At 51.0% G+C, this 22,500-nt stretch overlaps 1 protein-coding gene across 1 annotated transcript in view; it reads left to right on the top strand.

Moving 5' to 3' along the window:
* The window catches only part of LOC135558281 (sodium/potassium-transporting ATPase subunit beta-1-interacting protein 4-like), a 117,324-nt gene that overhangs the window by 66,506 nt on the left and 28,318 nt on the right, over positions 1-22,500 (top strand). The window contains exon 4 of the mRNA XM_064991997.1: positions 6,582-6,642. Within this exon, the coding sequence (XP_064848069.1) occupies positions 6,582-6,642 (61 nt within the window). The remainder of the gene's footprint in view (positions 1-6,581; positions 6,643-22,500) is intronic.

The following is a 22,500-nucleotide window of genomic DNA, read 5'->3' as shown; positions in this document are numbered from 1 at the left end:
AGGGGAGATGTCAGAGTCACTTTCCATTAGTGCTATTAGAACGGAGAGACCCCCACAGACGGCCGAGAGAGAGACGAGGGGAGATGTCAGAGGAGTCACTTTCCATTAGTGCTATTAGAACAGAGAGACCCCACAGACGGCCAAGAGAGACGAGGGGAGATGTCAGAGGAGTCACTTTCCATTAGTGCTATTAGAACGGAGAGACCCCCACAGACGGCCGAGAGAGACGAGGGGAGATGTCAGAGTCACTTTCCATTAGTGCTATTAGAACAGAGAGACCACCACAGACGGCCGAGAGAGACGAGGGGAGATGTCAGAGGAGTCACTTTCCATTAGTGCTATTAGAACAGAGAGACCCCCACAGACGGCCGAGAGAGACGAGGGGAGATGTCAGAGTCACTTTCCATTAGTGCTATTAGAACAGAGAGACCCCCACATACGGCCGAGAGAGACGAGGGGAGATGTCAGAGTCACTTTCCATTAGTGCTATTAGAATGGAGAGACCCCCACAGACGGCCGAGAGAGACGAGGGGAGATGTCAGAGGAGTCACTTTCCATTAGTGCTATTAGAACGGAGAGACCCCCACAGACGGCCGAGAGAGACGAGGGGAGATGTCAGAGGAGTCACTTTTCATTAGTGCTATTAGAACAGAGAGACCCCCACAGACGGCCGAGAGAGACGAGGGGAGATGTCAGAGTCACTTTCCATTAGTGCTATTAGAACGGAGAGACCCCCACAGACGGCCGAGAGAGACGAGGGGAGATGTCAGAGGAGTCACTTTCCATTAGTGCTATTAGAACGGAGAGACCCCCACAGACGGCCGAGAGAGACGAGGGGAGATGTCAGAGGAGTCACTTTCCATTAGTGCTATTAGAACGGAGAGACCCCCACAGACGGCCGAGAGAGACGAGGGGAGATGTCAGAGGAGTCACTTTCCATTAGTGCTATTAGAACGGAGAGACCCCCACAGACGGCCGAGAGAGACGAGGGGAGATGTCAGAGGAGTCACTTTCCATTAGTGCTATTAGAACGGAGAGACCCCACAGACGGCCGAGAGAGACGAGGGGAGATGTCAGAGGAGTCACTTTCCATTAGTGCTATTAGAACGGAGAGACCCCCACAGACGGCCGAGAGAGACGAGGGGAGATGTCAGAGGAGTCACTTTCCATTAGTGCTATTAGAACGGAGAGACCCCCACAGACGGCCGAGAGAGACGAGGGGAGATGTCAGAGGAGTCACTTTCCATTAGTGCTATTAGAACGGAGAGACCCCCACAGACGGCCGAGAGAGACGAGGGGAGATGTCAGAGGAGTCACTTTCCATTAGTGCTATTAGAACGGAGAGACCCCCACAGACGGCCGAGAGAGACGAGGGGAGATGTCAGAGGAGTCACTTTCCATTAGTGCTATTAGAACGGAGAGACCCCCACAGACGGCCGAGAGAGACGAGGGGAGATGTCAGAGGAGTCACTTTCCATTAGTGCTATTAGAACGGAGAGACCCCCACAGACGGCCGAGAGAGACGAGGGGAGATGTCAGAGGAGTCACTTTCCATTAGTGCTATTAGAACGGAGAGACCCCCACAGACGGCCGAGAGAGACGAGGGGAGATGTCAGAGTCACTTTCCATTAGTGCTATTAGAACGGAGAGACCCCCACAGACGGCCGAGAGAGACGAGGGGAGATGTCAGAGGAGTCACTTTCCATTAGTGCTGTTAGAACAGAGAGACCCCCACAGACGGCCGAGAGAGACGAGGGGAGATGTCAGAGGAGTCACTTTCCATTAGTGCTATTAGAACAGAGAGACCCCCACAGACGGCCGAGAGAGACGAGGGGAGTACGAAGAAAAAGCTCAGGGGAGAGAGAAACAAATAGCGTTGTCTGTGTACATTATTTTGTCATTTAGAAGACACTCTTGTCCAGATGGACTTACAGTAGTTACTGTATACTTCTGACTTCATCCTGGTGCCCCATGTTAATGGAACCCACAACCTTGGGGTTGCAAGCGCCAAGCTTAACCAACTGGGCCACATGGGACCAGTTGACTTAATGTTAACAAGCTGTTGGACTGATGTAATGACTGAAAGGTTACAGATTCAGGTCAACAGTTGAGTTAAACACCCACATACAACCTCCCTATCAACCACCCTAGGTGCTCTATCCCCCCACCCTGACCGTCTGCATTTGCTGACTGTGTTGTTGGCTGATCCCTCCAGACACTTTAATCAAGGCAATTCATGCATATCAAACACTGGCCCCCAGCTGCTAACACCATCTTGTGTGTGGTCCAGGCTTTACGTCTATGTTCATTCTCTACTACGGTAGTAGTGGCTGGCCTGCCTGTCAGAGGTAATTAGCTGACCGAGAGAAGGTAGGATGGACTCAATTTCCTCTCTTAAAACTCATTTAGGCTGCTTATGTTGTCTGAGGTGTGATTATAGGACTAGCCATTACCCTTCGAGAACACAGACACAGACAGACACTCATATACTGTATAGCCTGTACCATCACTAGGCTCACTTGTGCATGAAAACATGCATGCCCAAATACACACACACACACACACACACACACACACACACACACACACACACACACACACACACACACACACACACACACACACACACAGTCTCCGGTTGCCCAGTGTGTGTTTTGAGGGCATTGTGCCCGATGCTGGTTTAATTGGCATGGCAGTGTGCCAAGTCATTGGAGGTAGAGAGTGTCTGCCTTTCTTTCTTAGCCCCAGTGTGTCTCAGAATAGATGACAGCCATCTGCCAACAGTAACACTTTGCCTAGTTTCAGGACTGAGCCCAGAATAGTGTTCTTGGTTTGGTTATCTAATGGTTATACCAGCTGTTAAGTGCAGGGTGTTTCAGGACGATAGGCTGCTGAGCCCAGAATAGTGTTCTTGGTTGGGTTATCTAATGGTTATACCAGCTGTTAAGTGCAGGGTGTTTCAGGACGATAGGCTGCTGAGCCCAGAATAGTGTTCTTGGTTGGGTTATCTAATGGTTATACCAGCTGTTAAGTGCAGGGTGTTTCAGGACGATAGGCTGCTGAGCCCAGAATAGTGTTCTTGGTTGGGTTATCTAATGGTTATACCAGCTGTTAAGTGCAGGGTGTTTCAGGACGATAGGCTGCTGAGCCCAGAATAGTGTTCTTGGTTTGGTTATCTAATGGTTATACCAGCTGTTAAGTGCAGGGTGTTTCAGGACGATAGGCTGCTGAGCCCAGAATAGTGTTCTTGGTTGGGTTATCTAATGGTTATACCAGCTGTTAAGTGCAGGGTGTTTCAGGACGATAGGCTGCTGAGCCCAGAATAGTGTTCTTGGTTGGGTTATCTAATGGTTATACCAGCTGTTAAGTGCAGGGTGTTTCAGGACGATAGGCTGCTGAGCCCAGAATAGTGTTCTTGGTTGGGTTATCTAATGGTTATACCAGCTGTTAAGTGCAGGGTGTTTCAGGACGATAGGCTGCTGAGCCCAGAATAGTGTTCTTGGTTGGGTTATCTAATGGTTATACCAGCTGTTAAGTGCAGGGTGTTTCAGGACGATAGGCTGCTGAGCCCAGAATAGTGTTCTTGGTTGGGTTATCTAATGGTTATACCAGCTGTTAAGTGCAGGGTGTTTCAGGACGATAGGCTGCTGAGCCCAGAATAGTGTTCTTGGTTGGGTTATCTAATGGTTATACCAGCTGTTAAGTGCAGGGTGTTTCAGGACGATAGGCTGCTGAGCCCAGAATAGTGTTCTTGGTTGGGTTATCTAATGGTTATACCAGCTGTTAAGTGCAGGGTGTTTCAGGACGATAGGCTGCTGAGCCCAGAATAGTGTTCTTGGTTGGGTTATCTAATGGTTATACCAGCTGTTAAGTGCAGGGTGTTTCAGGACGATAGGCTGCTGAGCCCAGAATAGTGTTCTTGGTTGGGTTATCTAATGGTTATACCAGCTGTTAAGTGCAGGGTGTTTCAGGACGATAGGCTGCTGAGCCCAGAATAGTGTTCTTGGTTGGGTTATCTAATGGTTATACCAGCTGTTAAGTGCAGGGTGTTTCAGGACGATAGGCTGCTGAGCCCAGAATAGTGTTCTTGGTTGGGTTATCTAATGGTTATACCAGCTGTTAAGTGCAGGGTGTTTCAGGACGATAGGCTGCTGAGCCCAGAATAGTGTTCTTGGTTGGGTTATCTAATGGTTATACCAGCTGTTAAGTGCAGGGTGTTTCAGGACGATAGGCTGCTGAGCCCAGAATAGTGTTCTTGGTTGGGTTATCTAATGGTTATACCAGCTGTTAAGTGCAGGGTGTTTCAGGACGATAGGCTGCTGAGCCCAGAATAGTGTTCTTGGTTGGGTTATCTAATGGTTATACCAGCTGTTAAGTGCAGGGTGTTTCAGGACGATAGGCTGCTGAGCCCAGAATAGTGTTCTTGGTTGGGTTATCTAATGGTTATACCAGCTGTTAAGTGCAGGGTGTTTCAGGACGATAGGCTGCTGAGCCCAGAATAGTGTTCTTGGTTGGGTTATCTAATGGTTATACCAGCTGTTAAGTGCAGGGTGTTTCAGGACGATAGGCTGCTGAGCCCAGAATAGTGTTCTTGGTTGGGTTATCTAATGGTTATACCAGCTGTTAAGTGCAGGGTGTTTCAGGACGATAGGCTGCTGAGCCCAGAATAGTGTTCTTGGTTGGGTTATCTAATGGTTATACCAGCTGTTAAGTGCAGGGTGTTTCAGGACGATAGGCTGCTGAGCCCAGGATAGTGTTCTTGGTTGGGTTATCTAATGGTTATACCAGCTGTTAAGTGCAGGGTGTTTCAGGACGATAGGCTGCTGAGCCCAGAATAGTGTTCTTGGTTGGGTTATCTAATGGTTATACCAGCTGTTAAGTGCAGGGTGTTTCAGGACGATAGGCTGCTGAGCCCAGAATAGTGTTCTTGGTTGGGTTATCTAATGGTTATACCAGCTGTTAAGTGCAGGGTGTTTCAGGACGATAGGCTGCTGAGCCCAGAATAGTGTTCTTGGTTGGGTTATCTAATGGTTATACCAGCTGTTAAGTGCAGGGTGTTTCAGGACGATAGGCTGCTGAGCCCAGGATAGTGTTCTTGGTTGGGTTATCTAATGGTTATACCAGCTGTTAAGTGCAGGGTGTTTCAGGACGATAGGCTGCTGAGCCCAGAATAGTGTTCTTGGTTGGGTTATCTAATGGTTATACCAGCTGTTAAGTGCAGGGTGTTTCAGGACGATAGGCTGCTGAGCCCAGAATAGTGTTCTTGGTTGGGTTATCTAATGGTTATACCAGCTGTTAAGTGCAGGGTGTTTCAGGACGATAGGCTGCTGAGCCCAGAATAGTGTTCTTGGTTGGGTTATCTAATGGTTATACCAGCTGTTAAGTGCAGGGTGTTTCAGGACGATAGGCTGCTGAGCCCAGAATAGTGTTCTTGGTTGGGTTATCTAATGGTTATACCAGCTGTTAAGTGCAGGGTGTTTCAGGACGATAGGCTGCTGAGCCCAGAATAGTGTTCTTGGTTGGGTTATCTAATGGTTATACCAGCTGTTAAGTGCAGGGTGTTTCAGGACGATAGGCTGCTGAGCCCAGAATAGTGTTCTTGGTTGGGTTATCTAATGGTTATACCAGCTGTTAAGTGCAGGGTGTTTCAGGACGATAGGCTGCTGAGCCCAGAATAGTGTTCTTGGTTGGGTTATCTAATGGTTATACCAGCTGTTAAGTGCAGGGTGTTTCAGGACGATAGGCTGCTGAGCCCAGAATAGTGTTCTTGGTTGGGTTATCTAATGGTTATACCAGCTGTTAAGTGCAGGGTGTTTCAGGACGATAGGCTGCTGAGCCCAGAATAGTGTTCTTGGTTGGGTTATCTAATGGTTATACCAGCTGTTAAGTGCAGGGTGTTTCAGGACGATAGGCTGCTGAGCCCAGGATAGTGTTCTTGGTTGGGTTATCTAATGGTTATACCAGCTGTTAAGTGCAGGGTGGTTCAGGACGATAGGCTGCTGAGCCCAGGATAGTGTTCTTGGTTGGGTTATCTAATGGTTATACCAGCTGTTAAGTGCAGGGTGTTTCAGGACGATAGGCTGCTGAGCCCAGAATAGTGTTCTTGGTTGGGTTATCTAATGGTTATACCAGCTGTTAAGTGCAGGGTGTTTCAGGACGATAGGCTGCTGAGCCCAGGATAGTGTTCTTGGTTTGGTTATCTAATGGTTATACCAGCTGTTAAGTGCAGGGTGTTTCAGGACGATAGGCTGCTGAGCCCAGGATAGTGTTCTTGGTTGGGTTATCTAATGGTTATACCAGCTTTTAAGTGCAGGGTGTCTTCATGTGTTTGTTTTCTGAGGTCTCTGGACATGTTGTTGATTTGTGTATTGCATTATTTAGATAGAATATAGATGAGCTCATAGACTCATGCTGCACATGCTGATGTATGTACTGATCAGTGATTTTGATTGCAACCTGTTGTGCCATCCCCCATCCAGCTACTCCCTGTACATACACTCACGTCAACAGTCGCTATTTCTGAATGCCGGTGTTTATCCCCTAGGGATGTGTGTTCTAACTCACTGTGTGTGTTTTCTCAGCTCCTGGGCTTCGTGTACGCCTGCTACGTCATTAGCGCCATCACTGAGGAGGAAGACAGCTGTGAGTACAAGAACTTAACTTGACACACACACACACTAAATGAACCACAACCTAACCACATAGCAAGACAGGAAAGGAGGAAGAGGAGAAAAGAGAAGAGGAGAGGAGAGGGGCTCATTAAAACCTCCCTCAATCCCTCCTCCACCTTGTTGTCTCCTTCCTTACTCCCCCTCTCCACCTTCTCTCACCCTACCGGCTGGTCTCCTTCACGCTGTGTGTCCCCTTCCCATTCCACACCCATCCAACCCATTCCATTCTTTTCATTCTCTCTCTCCCTCCAACCATTCCACACCCATCCAACCCATTCCATTCTCTTCTCTCTCTCTCCCTCACACCCATTCCACACCCATCCAACCATTCCATTCTCTTCTCTCTCTCTTCATCACACCCATTCCACACCCATCCAACCATTCCATTCTCTTCTCTCTCTCTCTCCCTCACACCCATTCCACACCCACCCCACCATTGCATCCTCTTCATTCTCTCCCTCACACCCATCCTCTTCATTCTCTCCCTCACACCCATTCCACACCCATCCAACCATTCTATTCTCTTCTCTCTCTCTCTTCATCACACCCATTCCACACCCACCCCACCATTCCATCCTCTTCATTCTCTCCCTCACACCCGTTCCACACCCACCCCACCATTCCAACCTCTTCATTCTCTCTCTCACACCCACTCCACACCCACCCCACCATTCCATCCTCTTCATTCTCTCCCTCACACCCACCCCACCATTCCATCCTCTTCATTCTCTCCCTCACACCCACTCCACACCCACCCAACCATTCCATCCTCTTCATTCTCTCCCTCACACCCGTTCCACACCCACCCCACCATTCCAACCTCTTCATTCTCTCTCTCACACCCACTCCACACCCACCCCACCATTCCATCCTCTTCATTCTCTCCCTCACACCCATTCCACACCCACCCCACCATTCCATCCTCTTCATTCTCTCCCTCACACCCACTTCACACCCACCCCACCATTCCATCCTCTTAATTCTCTCCCTCACACCCATTCTACACTCACCCCACCATTCCATCCTCTTCATTCTCTCCCTCACACCCACTTCACACCCACCCCACCATTCCATCCTCTTAATTCTCTCCCTCACACCCATTCTACACTCACCCCACCATTCCATCCTCTTCATTCTCTCTCTCACACCCACTCCACACCCACCCCACCATTCCATCCTCTTCATTCTCTCCCTCACACCCACTCCACACCCACCCCACCATTCCATCCACTTCATTCTCTCCCTCACACCCATTTCACACCCTTGACCCAATTGTCTTTCCCTACAGTGTCTCCACTTTGCCTTTATTATCAAACACCTGGCTAATCCCCACTTTCCATCTCTCTTTTTCATTCTCTCTCTCCATGTCTGTCATCCGCCTCCCCAGCTGTTACTTCTCATGGTGGTGGTCGGAGGTGGTAGTGTGAAAAGGAGAGTATGCTTGTCTTTTCTCCCACCCACCACTGCAACAGGTCCATCTTTTTTCGAAGTACCTATATGGATGTCTAGTACAGGGGGGGTTGAAGGGAGAGATCGAGAGAAAAGAAACTGGGGAAAGTGTGGAGAAGGAGAGGAAAGACAAAAGAGTGGATTAGAGAGAGGGGGCGAGAGGGGGTAAGAGAGAGTAGTCTTGAAAACTTGACCCGAGGCAACTCGGGGTCGGGTGATTGATTATGAGATGGTCTGGTTTCAACGATGGTCTCTTTTGGCATAGAGGAACTACATCACTGCCCACGACACTACTTTATCCACTTGAATAAAACACAAAATAGAAGCTTGCAGGACGGAGATCACAGAGGTTATTTCTAATGATTGCATTTCACAAGTGACTAGTTTGCATCAACTGCCTTAACGAAAACCCCTGCAAAGGTTTTGCCTGCTAACTTTGGTTTTGAATCGCAACGTTCTGGCATGTCTGACTTTGAAGAGTCCCCGGAAAAGTTCCCCCTTCTCGACGTGACGTAGTGACGTAGTTCCTCTATGCCAGAAGAGTCCATCGTTGAAACCAGACCCTACCCACCAGAAACAGATGCCAGTCTATTCAATGTCTATTCCACGTTGGGTCAGCGTCATTTTATTGAAATTACGTGGAAACAACGTTGATTCAACCAGTGTGTGCCCGGTGGGTAATCTCTTTTTTTGAGACGAGAGAGAGGGGCACACATTTGAAGAACAGCTCATGGTAGCAGTGACCTCATAACCTTGAGGTCAAAGGTCACATTGACGGTTAACTAATCGGGTCGCAGGAAACATTTGAGTGTGGTGACAATGGTTAGTGTCAGCTCTGACCATCTCGTAATCAATCACTCGTAAGTCATCCCCAGAGGGTGAGGGGGAGTCAACTTCAAAACGAGTCATTGACTTTTCCCTCGCTGCCGTTTCCCTTTTGCCTTTGTTTTGTCCGACCTCGGCGACCCATCCATCTGCCGTGTGGACAGATACTGTTTGTGTAAGGGCGCAGGTGACAGGCGTTCACTTTGAAGAGCACACAATGACAGAGAGAGAAAGTGTCTGTGTGTGAGTGCTACATTTCTGAACCAGGACGTCTGTAGTGACGCCTCTAGCACTGAGATGCAGTGCCTTAGACCTCTGAACCAGGGTCTGTAGTGACTCCTCTAGCACTGAGATGCAGTGCCTTAGACCTCTAAACCAGGGTCTGTAGTGACTCCTCTAGTACTGAGATGCAGTGCCTTAGACCTCTGAACCAGGGTCTGTAGTGACTCCTCTAGCACTGAGATGCAGTGCCTTAGACCTCTGAACCAGGGTCTGTAGTGACTCCTCTAGCACGGAGATGCCTTGCCTTAGACCTCTGAACCAGGGTCTGTAGTGACTCCTCTAGCACTGAGATGCAGTGTCTTAGACCTCTGAACCAGGGTCTGTAGTGACGCCTCTAGCACTGAGATGCAGTGTCTTAGACCTCTGAACCAGGGTCTGTAGTGACTCCTCTAGCACTGAGATGCAGTGCCTTAGACCTCTGAACCAGGGTCTGTAGTGACTCCTCTAGCACCGAGATGCAGTGTCTTAGACCTCTGAACCAGGGTCTGTAGTGACGCCTCTAGCACTGAGATGCAGTGTCTTAGACCTCTGAACCAGGGTCTGTAGTGACGCCTCTAGCACTGAGATGCAGTGTCTTAGACCTCTGAACCAGGGTCTGTAGTGACTCCTCTAGCACTGAGATGCAGTGTCTTAGACCTCTAAACCAGGGTCTGTAGTGATGCACTGAGATGCAGTGCCTTAGACCTCTGAACCAGGGTCTGTAGTGACTCCTCTAGCACTGAGATGCAGTGCCTTAGACCTCTGCACCAGGGTCTGTAGTGACTCCTCTAGCACTGAGATGCAGTGTCTTAGACCTCTAAACCAGGGTCTGTAGTGATGCACTGAGATGCAGTGCCTTAGACCTCTGAACCAGGGTCTGTAGTGACTCCTCTAGCACTGAGATGCAGTGCCTTAGACCTCTGCACCAGGGTCTGTAGTGACTCCTCTAGCACTGAGATGCAGTGTCTTAGACCTCTGCACCAGGGCTTCTGTAGTGACTCCTCTAGCACTGAGATGCAGTGCCTTAGACCTCTGTACCAGGGCGTCTGTAGTGACTCCTCTAGCACTGAGATGCAGTGCCTTAGACCTCTGAACCAGGGTCTGTAGTGACTCCTCTAGCACAGAGATGCAGTGCCTTAGACCTCTGCACCAGGGCGTCTGTAGTGACTCCTCTAGCACAGAGATGCAGTGCCTTAGTCCTCTGCACCAGGGCGTCTGTAGTGACTCCTCTAGCACTGAGATGCAGTGCCTTAGACCTCTGCACCAGGGCGTCTGTAGTGACTCCTCTAGCACTGAGATGCAGTGCCTTAGACCTCTGCACCAGGGCGTCTGTAGTGATGCACTGAGATGCAGTGCCTTAGACCTCTGAACCAGGGTCTGTAGTGACTCCTCTAGCACTGAGATGCAGTGCCTTAGACCTCTGCACCAGGGCGTCTGTAGTGACTCCTCTAGCACTGAGATGCAGTGCCTTAGACCTCTGCACCAGGGCGTCTGTAGTGACTCCTCTACCACTGAGATGCAGTGCCTTAGACCTCTGCACCAGGGCGTCTGTAGTGACTCCTCTAACACAGAGATGCAGTGCCTTAGTCCTCTGCACCAGGGCGTCTGTAGTGACTCCTCTAGCACTGAGATGCAGTGCCTTAGACCTCTGCACCAGGGCGTCTGTAGTGACTCCTCTAGCACTGAGATGCAGTGCCTTAGACCTCTGCACCAGGGAATCTGTAGTGACTCCTCTAGCACTGAGATGCAGTGCCTTAGACCTCTGCACCAGGGCGTCTGTAGTGATGCACTGAGATGCAGTGCCTTAGACCTCTGAACCAGGGTCTGTAGTGACTCCTCTAGCACAGAGATGCAGTGCCTTAGACCTCTGCACCAGGGCGTCTGTAGTGACTCCTCTAGCACTGAGATGCAGTGCCTTAGACCTCTGCACCAGGGCGTCTGTAGTGACTCCTCTAGCACTGAGATGCAGTGCCTTAGACCTCTGCACCAGGGAATCTGTAGTGACTCCTCTAGCACTGAGATGCAGTGCCTTAGACCTCTGAACCAGGGTGTCTGTAGTGACTCCTCTAGCACTGAGATGCAGTGCCTTAGACCTCTGCACCAGGGCGTCTGTAGTGACTCCTCTAGCACTGAGATGCAGTGCCTTAGACCTCTGCACCAGGGCGTCTGTAGTGATGCACTGAGATGCAGTGCCTTAGACCTCTGAACCAGGGTCTGTAGTGACTCCTCTAGCACTGAGATGCAGTGCCTTAGACCTCTGCACCAGGGCGTCTGTAGTGACTCCTCTAGCACTGAGATGCAGTGCCTTAGACCTCTGCACCAGGGCGTCTGTAGTGACTCCTCTAGCACTGAGATGCAGTGCCTTAGACCTCTGCACCAGGGCGTCTGTAGTGACTCCTCTAGCACAGAGATGCAGTGCCTTAGTCCTCTGCACCAGGGCGTCTGTAGTGACTCCTCTAGCACTGAGATGCAGTGCCTTAGACCTCTGCACCAGGGCGTCTGTAGTGACTCCTCTAGCACTGAGATGCAGTGCCTTAGACCTCTGCACCAGGGCGTCTGTAGTGATGCACTGAGATGCAGTGCCTTAGACCTCTGAACCAGGGTCTGTAGTGACTCCTCTAGCACTGAGATGCAGTGCCTTAGACCTCTGCACCAGGGCGTCTGTAGTGACTCCTCTAGCACTGAGATGCAGTGCCTTAGACCTCTGCACCAGGGCGTCTGTAGTGACTCCTCTAGCACAGAGATGCAGTGCCTTAGACCTCTGCACCAGGGCGTCTGTAGTGACTCCTCTAGCACTGAGATGCAGTGCCTTAGACCTCTGAACCAGGGTGTCTGTAGTGACTCCTCTAGCACTGAGATGCAGTGCCTTAGACCTCTGCACCAGGGCGTCTGTAGTGACTCCTCTAGCACTGAGATGAAGTGCCTTAGACCTCTGCACCAGGGCGTCTGTAGTGACTCCTCTAGCACTGAGATGAAGTGCCTTAGACCTCTGCACCAGGGCGTCTGTAGTGACTCCTCTAGCACTGAGATGCAGTGCCTTAGACCTCTGCACCAGGGCGTCTGTAGTGACTCCTCTAGCACTGAGATGAAGTGCCTTAGACCTCTGCACCAGGGCGTCTGTAGTGACTCCTCTAGCACTGAGATGAAGTGCCTTAGACCTCTGCACCAGGGCGTCTGTAGTGACTCCTCTAGCACTGAGATGCAGTGCCTTAGACCTCTGCACCAGGGCGTCTGTAGTGACTCCTCTAGCACTGAGATGCAGTGCCTTAGACCTCTGCACCAGGGCGTCTGTAGTGACTCCTCTAGCACTGAGATGCAGTGCCTTAGACCTCTGCACCAGGGCGTCTGTAGTGATGCACTGAGATGCAGTGCCTTAGACCTCTGAACCAGGGTCTGTAGTGACTCCTCTAGCACTGAGATGCAGTGCCTTAGACCTCTGCACCAGGGCGTCTGTAGTGACTCCTCTAGCACAGAGATGCAGTGCCTTAGTCCTCTGCACCAGGGCGTCTGTAGTGACTCCTCTATAGCACTGAGATGCAGTGCCTTAGACCTCTGCACCAGGGAATCTGTAGTGACTCCTCTAGCACTGAGATGCAGTGCCTTAGACCTCTGCACCAGGGCGTCTGTAGTGATGCACTGAGATGCAGTGCCTTAGACCTCTGAACCAGGGTCTGTAGTGACTCCTCTAGCACTGAGATGCAGTGCCTTAGACCTCTGCACCAGGGCGTCTGTAGTGACTCCTCTAGCACTGAGATGCAGTGCCTTAGACCTCTGCACCAGGGTGTCTGTAGTGACTCCTCTAGTACTGAGATGCAGTGCCTTAGACCTCTGAACCAGGGTCTGTAGTGACTCCTCTAGCACTGAGATGCAGTGCCTTAGACCTCTGAACCAGAGTCTGTAGTGATGCACTGAGATGCAGTGCCTTAGACCTCTGAACCAGGGTCTGTAGTGACTCCTCTAGCACGGAGATGCCTTGCCTTAGACCTCTGCACCAGGGTCTGTAGTGACTCCTCTAGCACTGAGATTTAGTGCCTTAGACCTCTGCACCAGGGTATGTAGTGATGCCTCTAGCACTGAGATGCAGTGCCTTAGACCTCTGAACCAGGGTGTCTGTAGTGACTCCTCTAGCACTGAGATGCAGTGCCTTAGACCTCTGCACCAGGGTGTCTGTAGTGACTCCTCTAGCACTGAGATGAAGTGCCTTAGACCTCTGCACCAGGGCGTCTGTAGTGACTCCTCTAGCACTGAGATGCAGTTTTTTTTTTTTTTTTTTAACCTTTATCTTACTAGGCAAGTCAGTTAAGAACAAATTCTTATTTTCAATGACGGCCTAGGAACAGTGGGTTAACTGCATGTTCAGTGGCAGAACGACAGATTTGTCAGCTCGGGGATTCGAACTTGCAACCTTTCGGTTACTAGTCCAACGCTCTAACCACTAGTCTACCCTGCCGCCCCACTGCATCTCAGTGCCTTAGACCTCTGCACCATTGCGTCTGTAGTGACTCCTCTAGTACTGAGATGCAGTGCCTTAAACCTCTGAACCAGGGCGCCTGCAGTGACTCCTCTAGCACTGAGATGCAGTGCCTTAGACCTCTGAACCAGGGTCTGTAGTGACTCCTCTAGTACTGAGATGCAGTGCCTTAGACCTCTGAACCAGGGTCTGTAGTGACTCCTCTAGCACTGAGATGCAGTGCCTTAGACCTCTGAACCAGGGAGTCTGTAGTGACTCCTCTAGCACTGAGATGAAGTGCCTTAGACCTCTGCACCAGGGCGTCTGTAGTGACTCCTCTAGCACTGAGATGCAATGCCTTAGACCTCTGCACCAGGGCGTCTGTAGTGACTCCTCTAGCACTGAGATGCAGTGCCTTAGACCTCTGCACCAGGGCGTCTGTAGTGACTCCTCTAGCACTGAGATGCAGTGCCTTAGACCTCTGCACCAGGGCGTCTGTAGTGATGCACTGAGATGCAGTGCCTTAGACCTCTGAACCAGGGTCTGTAGTGACTCCTCTAGCACTGAGATGCAGTGCCTTAGACCTCTGCACCAGGGCGTCTGTAGTGACTCCTCTAGCACAGAGATGCAGTGCCTTAGTCCTCTGCACCAGGGCGTCTGTAGTGACTCCTCTATAGCACTGAGATGCAGTGCCTTAGACCTCTGCACCAGGGAATCTGTAGTGACTCCTCTAGCACTGAGATGCAGTGCCTTAGACCTCTGCACCAGGGCGTCTGTAGTGATGCACTGAGATGCAGTGCCTTAGACCTCTGAACCAGGGTCTGTAGTGACTCCTCTAGCACTGAGATGCAGTGCCTTAGACCTCTGAACCAGGGTCTGTAGTGACTCCTCTAGCACTGAGATGCAGTGCCTTAGACCTCTGCACCAGGGCGTCTGTAGTGACTCCTCTAGCACAGAGATGCAGTGCCTTAGTCCTCTGCACCAGGGCGTCTGTAGTGACTCCTCTATAGCACTGAGATGCAGTGCCTTAGACCTCTGCACCAGGGAATCTGTAGTGACTCCTCTAGCACTGAGATGCAGTGCCTTAGACCTCTGCACCAGGGCGTCTGTAGTGATGCACTGAGATGCAGTGCCTTAGACCTCTGAACCAGGGTCTGTAGTGACTCCTCTAGCACTGAGATGCAGTGCCTTAGACCTCTGCACCAGGGTGTCTGTAGTGACTCCTCTAGTACTGAGATGCAGTGCCTTAGACCTCTGAACCAGGGTCTGTAGTGACTCCTCTAGCACTGAGATGCAGTGCCTTAGACCTCTGAACCAGAGTCTGTAGTGATGCACTGAGATGCAGTGCCTTAGACCTCTGAACCAGGGTCTGTAGTGACTCCTCTAGCACGGAGATGCCTTGCCTTAGACCTCTGCACCAGGGTCTGTAGTGACTCCTCTAGCACTGAGATTTAGTGCCTTAGACCTCTGCACCAGGGTATGTAGTGATGCCTCTAGCACTGAGATGCAGTGCCTTAGACCTCTGAACCAGGGTGTCTGTAGTGACTCCTCTAGCACTGAGATGCAGTGCCTTAGACCTCTGCACCAGGGTGTCTGTAGTGACTCCTCTAGCACTGAGATGAAGTGCCTTAGACCTCTGCACCAGGGCGTCTGTAGTGACTCCTCTAGCACTGAGATGCAGTTTTTTTTTTTTTTTTAACCTTTATCTTACTAGGCAAGTCAGTTAAGAACAAATTCTTATTTTCAATGACGGCCTAGGAACAGTGGGTTAACTGCATGTTCAGTGGCAGAACGACAGATTTGTCAGCTCGGGGATTCGAACTTGCAACCTTTCGGTTACTAGTCCAACGCTCTAACCACTAGTCTACCCTGCCGCCCCACTGCATCTCAGTGCCTTAGACCTCTGCACCATTGCGTCTGTAGTGACTCCTCTAGTACTGAGATGCAGTGCCTTAAACCTCTGAACCAGGGCGCCTGCAGTGACTCCTCTAGCACTGAGATGCAGTGCCTTAGACCTCTGAACCAGGGTCTGTAGTGACTCCTCTAGTACTGAGATGCAGTGCCTTAGACCTCTGAACCAGGGTCTGTAGTGACTCCTCTAGCACTGAGATGCAGTGCCTTAGACCTCTGAACCAGGGAGTCTGTAGTGACTCCTCTAGCACTGAGATGAAGTGCCTTAGACCTCTGCACCAGGGCGTCTGTAGTGACTCCTCTAGCACTGAGATGCAATGCCTTAGACCTCTGCACCAGGGCGTCTGTAGTGACTCCTCTAGCACTGAGATGCAGTGCCTTAGACCTCTGCACCAGGGCGTCTGTAGTGACTCCTCTAGCACTGAGATGCAGTGCCTTAGACCTCTGCACCAGGGCGTCTGTAGTGATGCACTGAGATGCAGTGCCTTAGACCTCTGAACCAGGGTCTGTAGTGACTCCTCTAGCACTGAGATGCAGTGCCTTAGACCTCTGCACCAGGGCGTCTGTAGTGACTCCTCTAGCACAGAGATGCAGTGCCTTAGTCCTCTGCACCAGGGCGTCTGTAGTGACTCCTCTATAGCACTGAGATGCAGTGCCTTAGACCTCTGCACCAGGGAATCTGTAGTGACTCCTCTAGCACTGAGATGCAGTGCCTTAGACCTCTGCACCAGGGCGTCTGTAGTGATGCACTGAGATGCAGTGCCTTAGACCTCTGAACCAGGGTCTGTAGTGACTCCTCTAGCACTGAGATGCAGTGCCTTAGACCTCTGAACCAGGGTCTGTAGTGACTCCTCTAGCACTGAGATGCAGTGCCTTAGACCTCTGCACCAGGGTGTCTGTAGTGACTCCTCTAGTACTGAGATGCAGTGCCTTAGACCTCTGAACCAGGGTCTGTAGTGACTCCTCTAGCACTGAGATGCAGTGCCTTAGACCTCTGAACCAGAGTCTGTAGTGATGCACTGAGATGCAGTGCCTTAGACCTCTGAACCAGGGTCTGTAGTGACTCCTCTAGCACGGAGATGCCTTGCCTTAGACCTCTGCACCAGGGTCTGTAGTGACTCCTCTAGCACTGAGATTTAGTGCCTTAGACCTCTGCACCAGGGTATGTAGTGATGCCTCTAGCACTGAGATGCAGTGCCTTAGACCTCTGAACCAGGGTGTCTGTAGTGACTCCTCTAGCACTGAGATGCAGTGCCTTAGACCTCTGCACCAGGGTGTCTGTAGTGACTCCTCTAGCACTGAGATGAAGTGCCTTAGACCTCTGCACCAGGGCGTCTGTAGTGACTCCTCTAGCACTGAGATGCAGTTTTTTTTTTTTTTTAACCTTTATCTTACTAGGCAAGTCAGTTAAGAACAAATTCTTATTTTCAATGACGGCCTAGGAACAGTGGGTTAACTGCATGTTCAGTGGCAGAACGACAGATTTGTCAGCTCGGGGATTTGAACTTGCAACCTTTCGGTTACTAGTCCAACGCTCTAACCACTAGTCTACCCTGCCGCCCCACTGCATCTCAGTGCCTTAGACCTCTGCACCATTGCGTCTGTAGTGACTCCTCTAGTACTGAGATGCAGTGCCTTAAACCTCTGAACCAGGGCGCCTGCAGTGACTCCTCTAGCACTGAGATGCAGTGCCTTAGACCTCTGAACCAGGGTCTGTAGTGACGCCTCTAGCACTAAGATGCAGTGCCTTAGACCTCTGCACCAGGGCATCTGTAGTGACTCCTCTAGCACTGAGATGCAGTGCCTTAGACCTCTGAACCAGGGTCTGTAGTGACTCCTCTAGCACTGAGATGCAGTGCCTTAGACCTCTGAACCAGGGTCTGTAGTGACTCCTCTAGTACTGAGATGCAGTGTCTTAGACCTCTGCACCAGGGCGTCTGTAGTGACTCCTCTAGCACTGAGATGCAGTGTCTTAGACCTCTGAACCAGAGTCTGTAGTGATGCACTGAGATGCCTTGCCTTAGACCTCTGCACCAGGGTCTGTAGTGACTCCTCTAGCACTGAGATGCAGTGCCTTAGACCTCTGCACCAGGGTATGTAGTGATGCCTCTAGCACTGAGATGCAGTGCCTTAGACCTCTGAACCAGGGTCTGTAGTGACTCCTCTAGCACTGAGATGCAGTGCCTTAGACCTCTGAACCAGGGTGTCTGTAGTGACTCCTCTAGCACTGAGATGCAGTGCCTTAGACCTCTGCACCAGGGCGTCTGTAGTGACTCCTCTAGCACTGAGATGAAGTGCCTTAGACCTCTGCACCAGGGCGTCTGTAGTGACTCGTCTAGCACTGAGATGAAGTGCCTTAGACCTCTGCACCAGGGCGTCTGTAGTGACTCCTCTAGCACTGAGATGAAGTGCCTTAGACCTCTGCACCAGAGCGTCTGTAGTGACTCCTCTAGTACTGAGATGCAGTGCCTTAGACCTCTGAACCAGGGTCTGTAGTGACTCCTCTAGCACTGAGATGAAGTGCCTTAGACCTCTGCACCAGGGTGTCTGTAGTGACTCCTCTAGTACTGAGATGCAGTGCCTTAGACCTCTGAACCAGGGTCTGTAGTGACTCCTCTAGCACTGAGATGCAGTGCCTTAGACCTCTGAACCAGAGTCTGTAGTGATGCACTGAGATGCAGTGCCTTAGACCTCTGAACCAGGGTCTGTAGTGACTCCTCTAGCACGGAGATGCCTTGCCTTAGACCTCTGCACCAGGGTCTGTAGTGACTCCTCTAGCACTGAGATTTAGTGCCTTAGACCTCTGCACCAGGGTATGTAGTGATGCCTCTAGCACTGAGATGCAGTGCCTTAGACCTCTGAACCAGGGTGTCTGTAGTGACTCCTCTAGCACTGAGATGCAGTGCCTTAGACCTCTGCACCAGGGTGTCTGTAGTGACTCCTCTAGCACTGAGATGAAGTGCCTTAGACCTCTGCACCAGGGCGTCTGTAGTGACTCCTCTAGCACTGAGATGCAGTTTTTTTTTTTTTTTAACCTTTATCTTACTAGGCAAGTCAGTTAAGAACAAATTCTTATTTTCAATGACGGCCTAGGAACAGTGGGTTAACTGCATGTTCAGTGGCAGAACGACAGATTTGTCAGCTCGGGGATTTGAACTTGCAACCTTTCGGTTACTAGTCCAACGCTCTAACCACTAGTCTACCCTGCCGCCCCACTGCATCTCAGTGCCTTAGACCTCTGCACCATTGCGTCTGTAGTGACTCCTCTAGTACTGAGATGCAGTGCCTTAAACCTCTGAACCAGGGCGCCTGCAGTGACTCCTCTAGCACTGAGATGCAGTGCCTTAGACCTCTGAACCAGGGTCTGTAGTGACGCCTCTAGCACTAAGATGCAGTGCCTTAGACCTCTGCACCAGGGCATCTGTAGTGACTCCTCTAGCACTGAGATGCAGTGCCTTAGACCTCTGAACCAGGGTCTGTAGTGACTCCTCTAGCACTGAGATGCAGTGCCTTAGACCTCTGAACCAGGGTCTGTAGTGACTCCTCTAGTACTGAGATGCAGTGTCTTAGACCTCTGCACCAGGGCGTCTGTAGTGACTCCTCTAGCACTGAGATGCAGTGTCTTAGACCTCTGAACCAGAGTCTGTAGTGATGCACTGAGATGCCTTGCCTTAGACCTCTGCACCAGGGTCTGTAGTGACTCCTCTAGCACTGAGATGCAGTGCCTTAGACCTCTGCACCAGGGTATGTAGTGATGCCTCTAGCACTGAGATGCAGTGCCTTAGACCTCTGAACCAGGGTCTGTAGTGACTCCTCTAGCACTGAGATGCAGTGCCTTAGACCTCTGAACCAGGGTGTCTGTAGTGACTCCTCTAGCACTGAGATGCAGTGCCTTAGACCTCTGCACCAGGGCGTCTGTAGTGACTCCTCTAGCACTGAGATGAAGTGCCTTAGACCTCTGCACCAGGGCGTCTGTAGTGACTCGTCTAGCACTGAGATGAAGTGCCTTAGACCTCTGCACCAGGGCGTCTGTAGTGACTCCTCTAGCACTGAGATGAAGTGCCTTAGACCTCTGCACCAGAGCGTCTGTAGTGACTCCTCTAGTACTGAGATGCAGTGCCTTAGACCTCTGAACCAGGGTCTGTAGTGACTCCTCTAGCACTGAGATGAAGTGCCTTAGACCTCTGCACCAGGGTGTCTGTAGTGACTCCTCTAGTACTGAGATGCAGTGCCTTAGACCTCTGAACCAGGGTCTGTAGTGACTCCTCTAGCACTGAGATGCAGTGCCTTAGACCTCTGAACCAGAGTCTGTAGTGATGCACTGAGATGCAGTGCCTTAGACCTCTGAACCAGGGTCTGTAGTGACTCCTCTAGCACGGAGATGCCTTGCCTTAGACCTCTGCACCAGGGTCTGTAGTGACTCCTCTAGCACTGAGATTTAGTGCCTTAGACCTCTGCACCAGGGTATGTAGTGATGCCTCTAGCACTGAGATGCAGTGCCTTAGACCTCTGAACCAGGGTGTCTGTAGTGACTCCTCTAGCACTGAGATGCAGTGCCTTAGACCTCTGCACCAGGGTGTCTGTAGTGACTCCTCTAGCACTGAGATGAAGTGCCTTAGACCTCTGCACCAGGGCGTCTGTAGTGACTCCTCTAGCACTGAGATGCAGTTTTTTTTTTTTTTTTAACCTTTATCTTACTAGGCAAGTCAGTTAAGAACAAATTCTTATTTTCAATGACGGCCTAGGAACAGTGGGTTAACTGCATGTTCAGTGGCAGAACGACAGATTTGTCAGCTCGGGGATTTGAACTTGCAACCTTTCGGTTACTAGTCCAACGCTCTAACCACTAGTCTACCCTGCCGCCCCACTGCATCTCAGTGCCTTAGACCTCTGCACCATTGCGTCTGTAGTGACTCCTCTAGTACTGAGATGCAGTGCCTTAAACCTCTGAACCAGGGCGCCTGCAGTGACTCCTCTAGCACTGAGATGCAGTGCCTTAGACCTCTGAACCAGGGTCTGTAGTGACGCCTCTAGCACTAAGATGCAGTGCCTTAGACCTCTGCACCAGGGCATCTGTAGTGACTCCTCTAGCACTGAGATGCAGTGCCTTAGACCTCTGAACCAGGGTCTGTAGTGACTCCTCTAGCACTGAGATGCAGTGCCTTAGACCTCTGAACCAGGGTCTGTAGTGACTCCTCTAGTACTGAGATGCAGTGTCTTAGACCTCTGCACCAGGGCGTCTGTAGTGACTCCTCTAGCACTGAGATGCAGTGTCTTAGACCTCTGAACCAGAGTCTGTAGTGATGCACTGAGATGCCTTGCCTTAGACCTCTGCACCAGGGTCTGTAGTGACTCCTCTAGCACTGAGATGCAGTGCCTTAGACCTCTGCACCAGGGTATGTAGTGATGCCTCTAGCACTGAGATGCAGTGCCTTAGACCTCTGAACCAGGGTCTGTAGTGACTCCTCTAGCACTGAGATGCAGTGCCTTAGACCTCTGAACCAGGGTGTCTGTAGTGACTCCTCTAGCACTGAGATGAAGTGCCTTAGACCTCTGCACCAGGGCGTCTGTAGTGACTCGTCTAGCACTGAGATGAAGTGCCTTAGACCTCTGCACCAGGGCGTCTGTAGTGACTCCTCTAGCACTGAGATGAAGTGCCTTAGACCTCTGCACCAGAGCGTCTGTAGTGACTCCTCTAGTACTGAGATGCAGTGCCTTAGACCTCTGAACCAGGGTCTGTAGTGACTCCTCTAGCACTGAGATGAAGTGCCTTAGACCTCTGCACCAGGGCGTCTGTAGTGACTCCTCTAGCACTGAGATGCAGTTTTTTTTTTTTTTTTTTAACCTTTATTTTACTAGGCAAGTCAGTTAAGAACAAATTCTTATTTTCAATGACGGCCTAGGAACAGTGGGTTAACTGCATGTTCAGTGGCAGAACGACAGATTTGTCAGCTCGGGGATTCGAACTTGCAACCTTTCGGTTACTAGTCCAACGCTCTAACCACTAGTCTACCCTGCCGCCCCACTGCATCTCAGTGCCTTAGACCTCTGCACCATTGCGTCTGTAGTGACTCCTCTAGTACTGAGATGCAGTGCCTTAAACCTCTGAACCAGGGCGCCTGCAGTGACTCCTCTAGCACTGAGATGCAGTGCATTAGACCTCTGAACCAGGGTCTGTAGTGACGCCTCTAGCACTAAGATGCAGTGCCTTAGACCTCTGAACCAGGGTCTGTAGTGACTCCTCTAGTACTGAGATGCAGTGCCTTAGACCTCTGAACCAGGGTCTGTAGTGACTCCTCTAGCACTGAGATGCAGTGCCTTAGACCTCTGAACCAGGGCGTCTGTAGTGACTCCTCTAGTACTGAGATGCAGTGTCTTAGACCTCTGCACCAGGGCGTCTGTAGTGACTCCTCTAGCACTGAGATGCAGTGTCTTAGACCTCTGAACCAGGGTCTGTAGTGACTCCTCTAGCACTGAGATGCAGTGCCTTAGACCTCTGAACCAGGGCGTCTGTAGTGACTCCTCTAGTACTGACATGCAGTGTCTTAGACCTCTGCACCAGGGCGTCTGTAGTGACTCCTCTAGTACTGACATGCAGTGTCTTAGACCTCTGCACCAGGGCGTCTGTAGTGACTCCTCTAGCACTGAGATGCAGTGCCTTAGACTTCTGAACCAGGGTCTGTAGTGACTCCTCTAGTACTGAGATGCAGTGCCTTAGACCTCTGAACCAGGGTCTGTAGTGACTCCTCTAGCACTGAGATGCAGTGCCTTAGACCTCTGAACCAGGGCGTCTGCAGTGACTCCTCTAGTACTGAGATGCAGTGTCTTAGACCTCTGCACCAGGGCGTCTGTAGTGACTCCTCTAGCACTGAGATGCAGTGTCTTAGACCTCTGAACCAGAGTCTGTAGTGATGCACTGAGATGCAGTGCCTT

The sequence above is a fragment of the Oncorhynchus masou genome, chromosome 17 (assembly GCF_036934945.1).
Source record: "Oncorhynchus masou masou isolate Uvic2021 chromosome 17, UVic_Omas_1.1, whole genome shotgun sequence".
Classification (NCBI taxonomy): Eukaryota; Metazoa; Chordata; class Actinopteri; order Salmoniformes; family Salmonidae; genus Oncorhynchus; species Oncorhynchus masou.
Note: the sequence above shows the minus strand (reverse complement) of the source record. Positions and strands in the feature narration are given on the sequence as shown.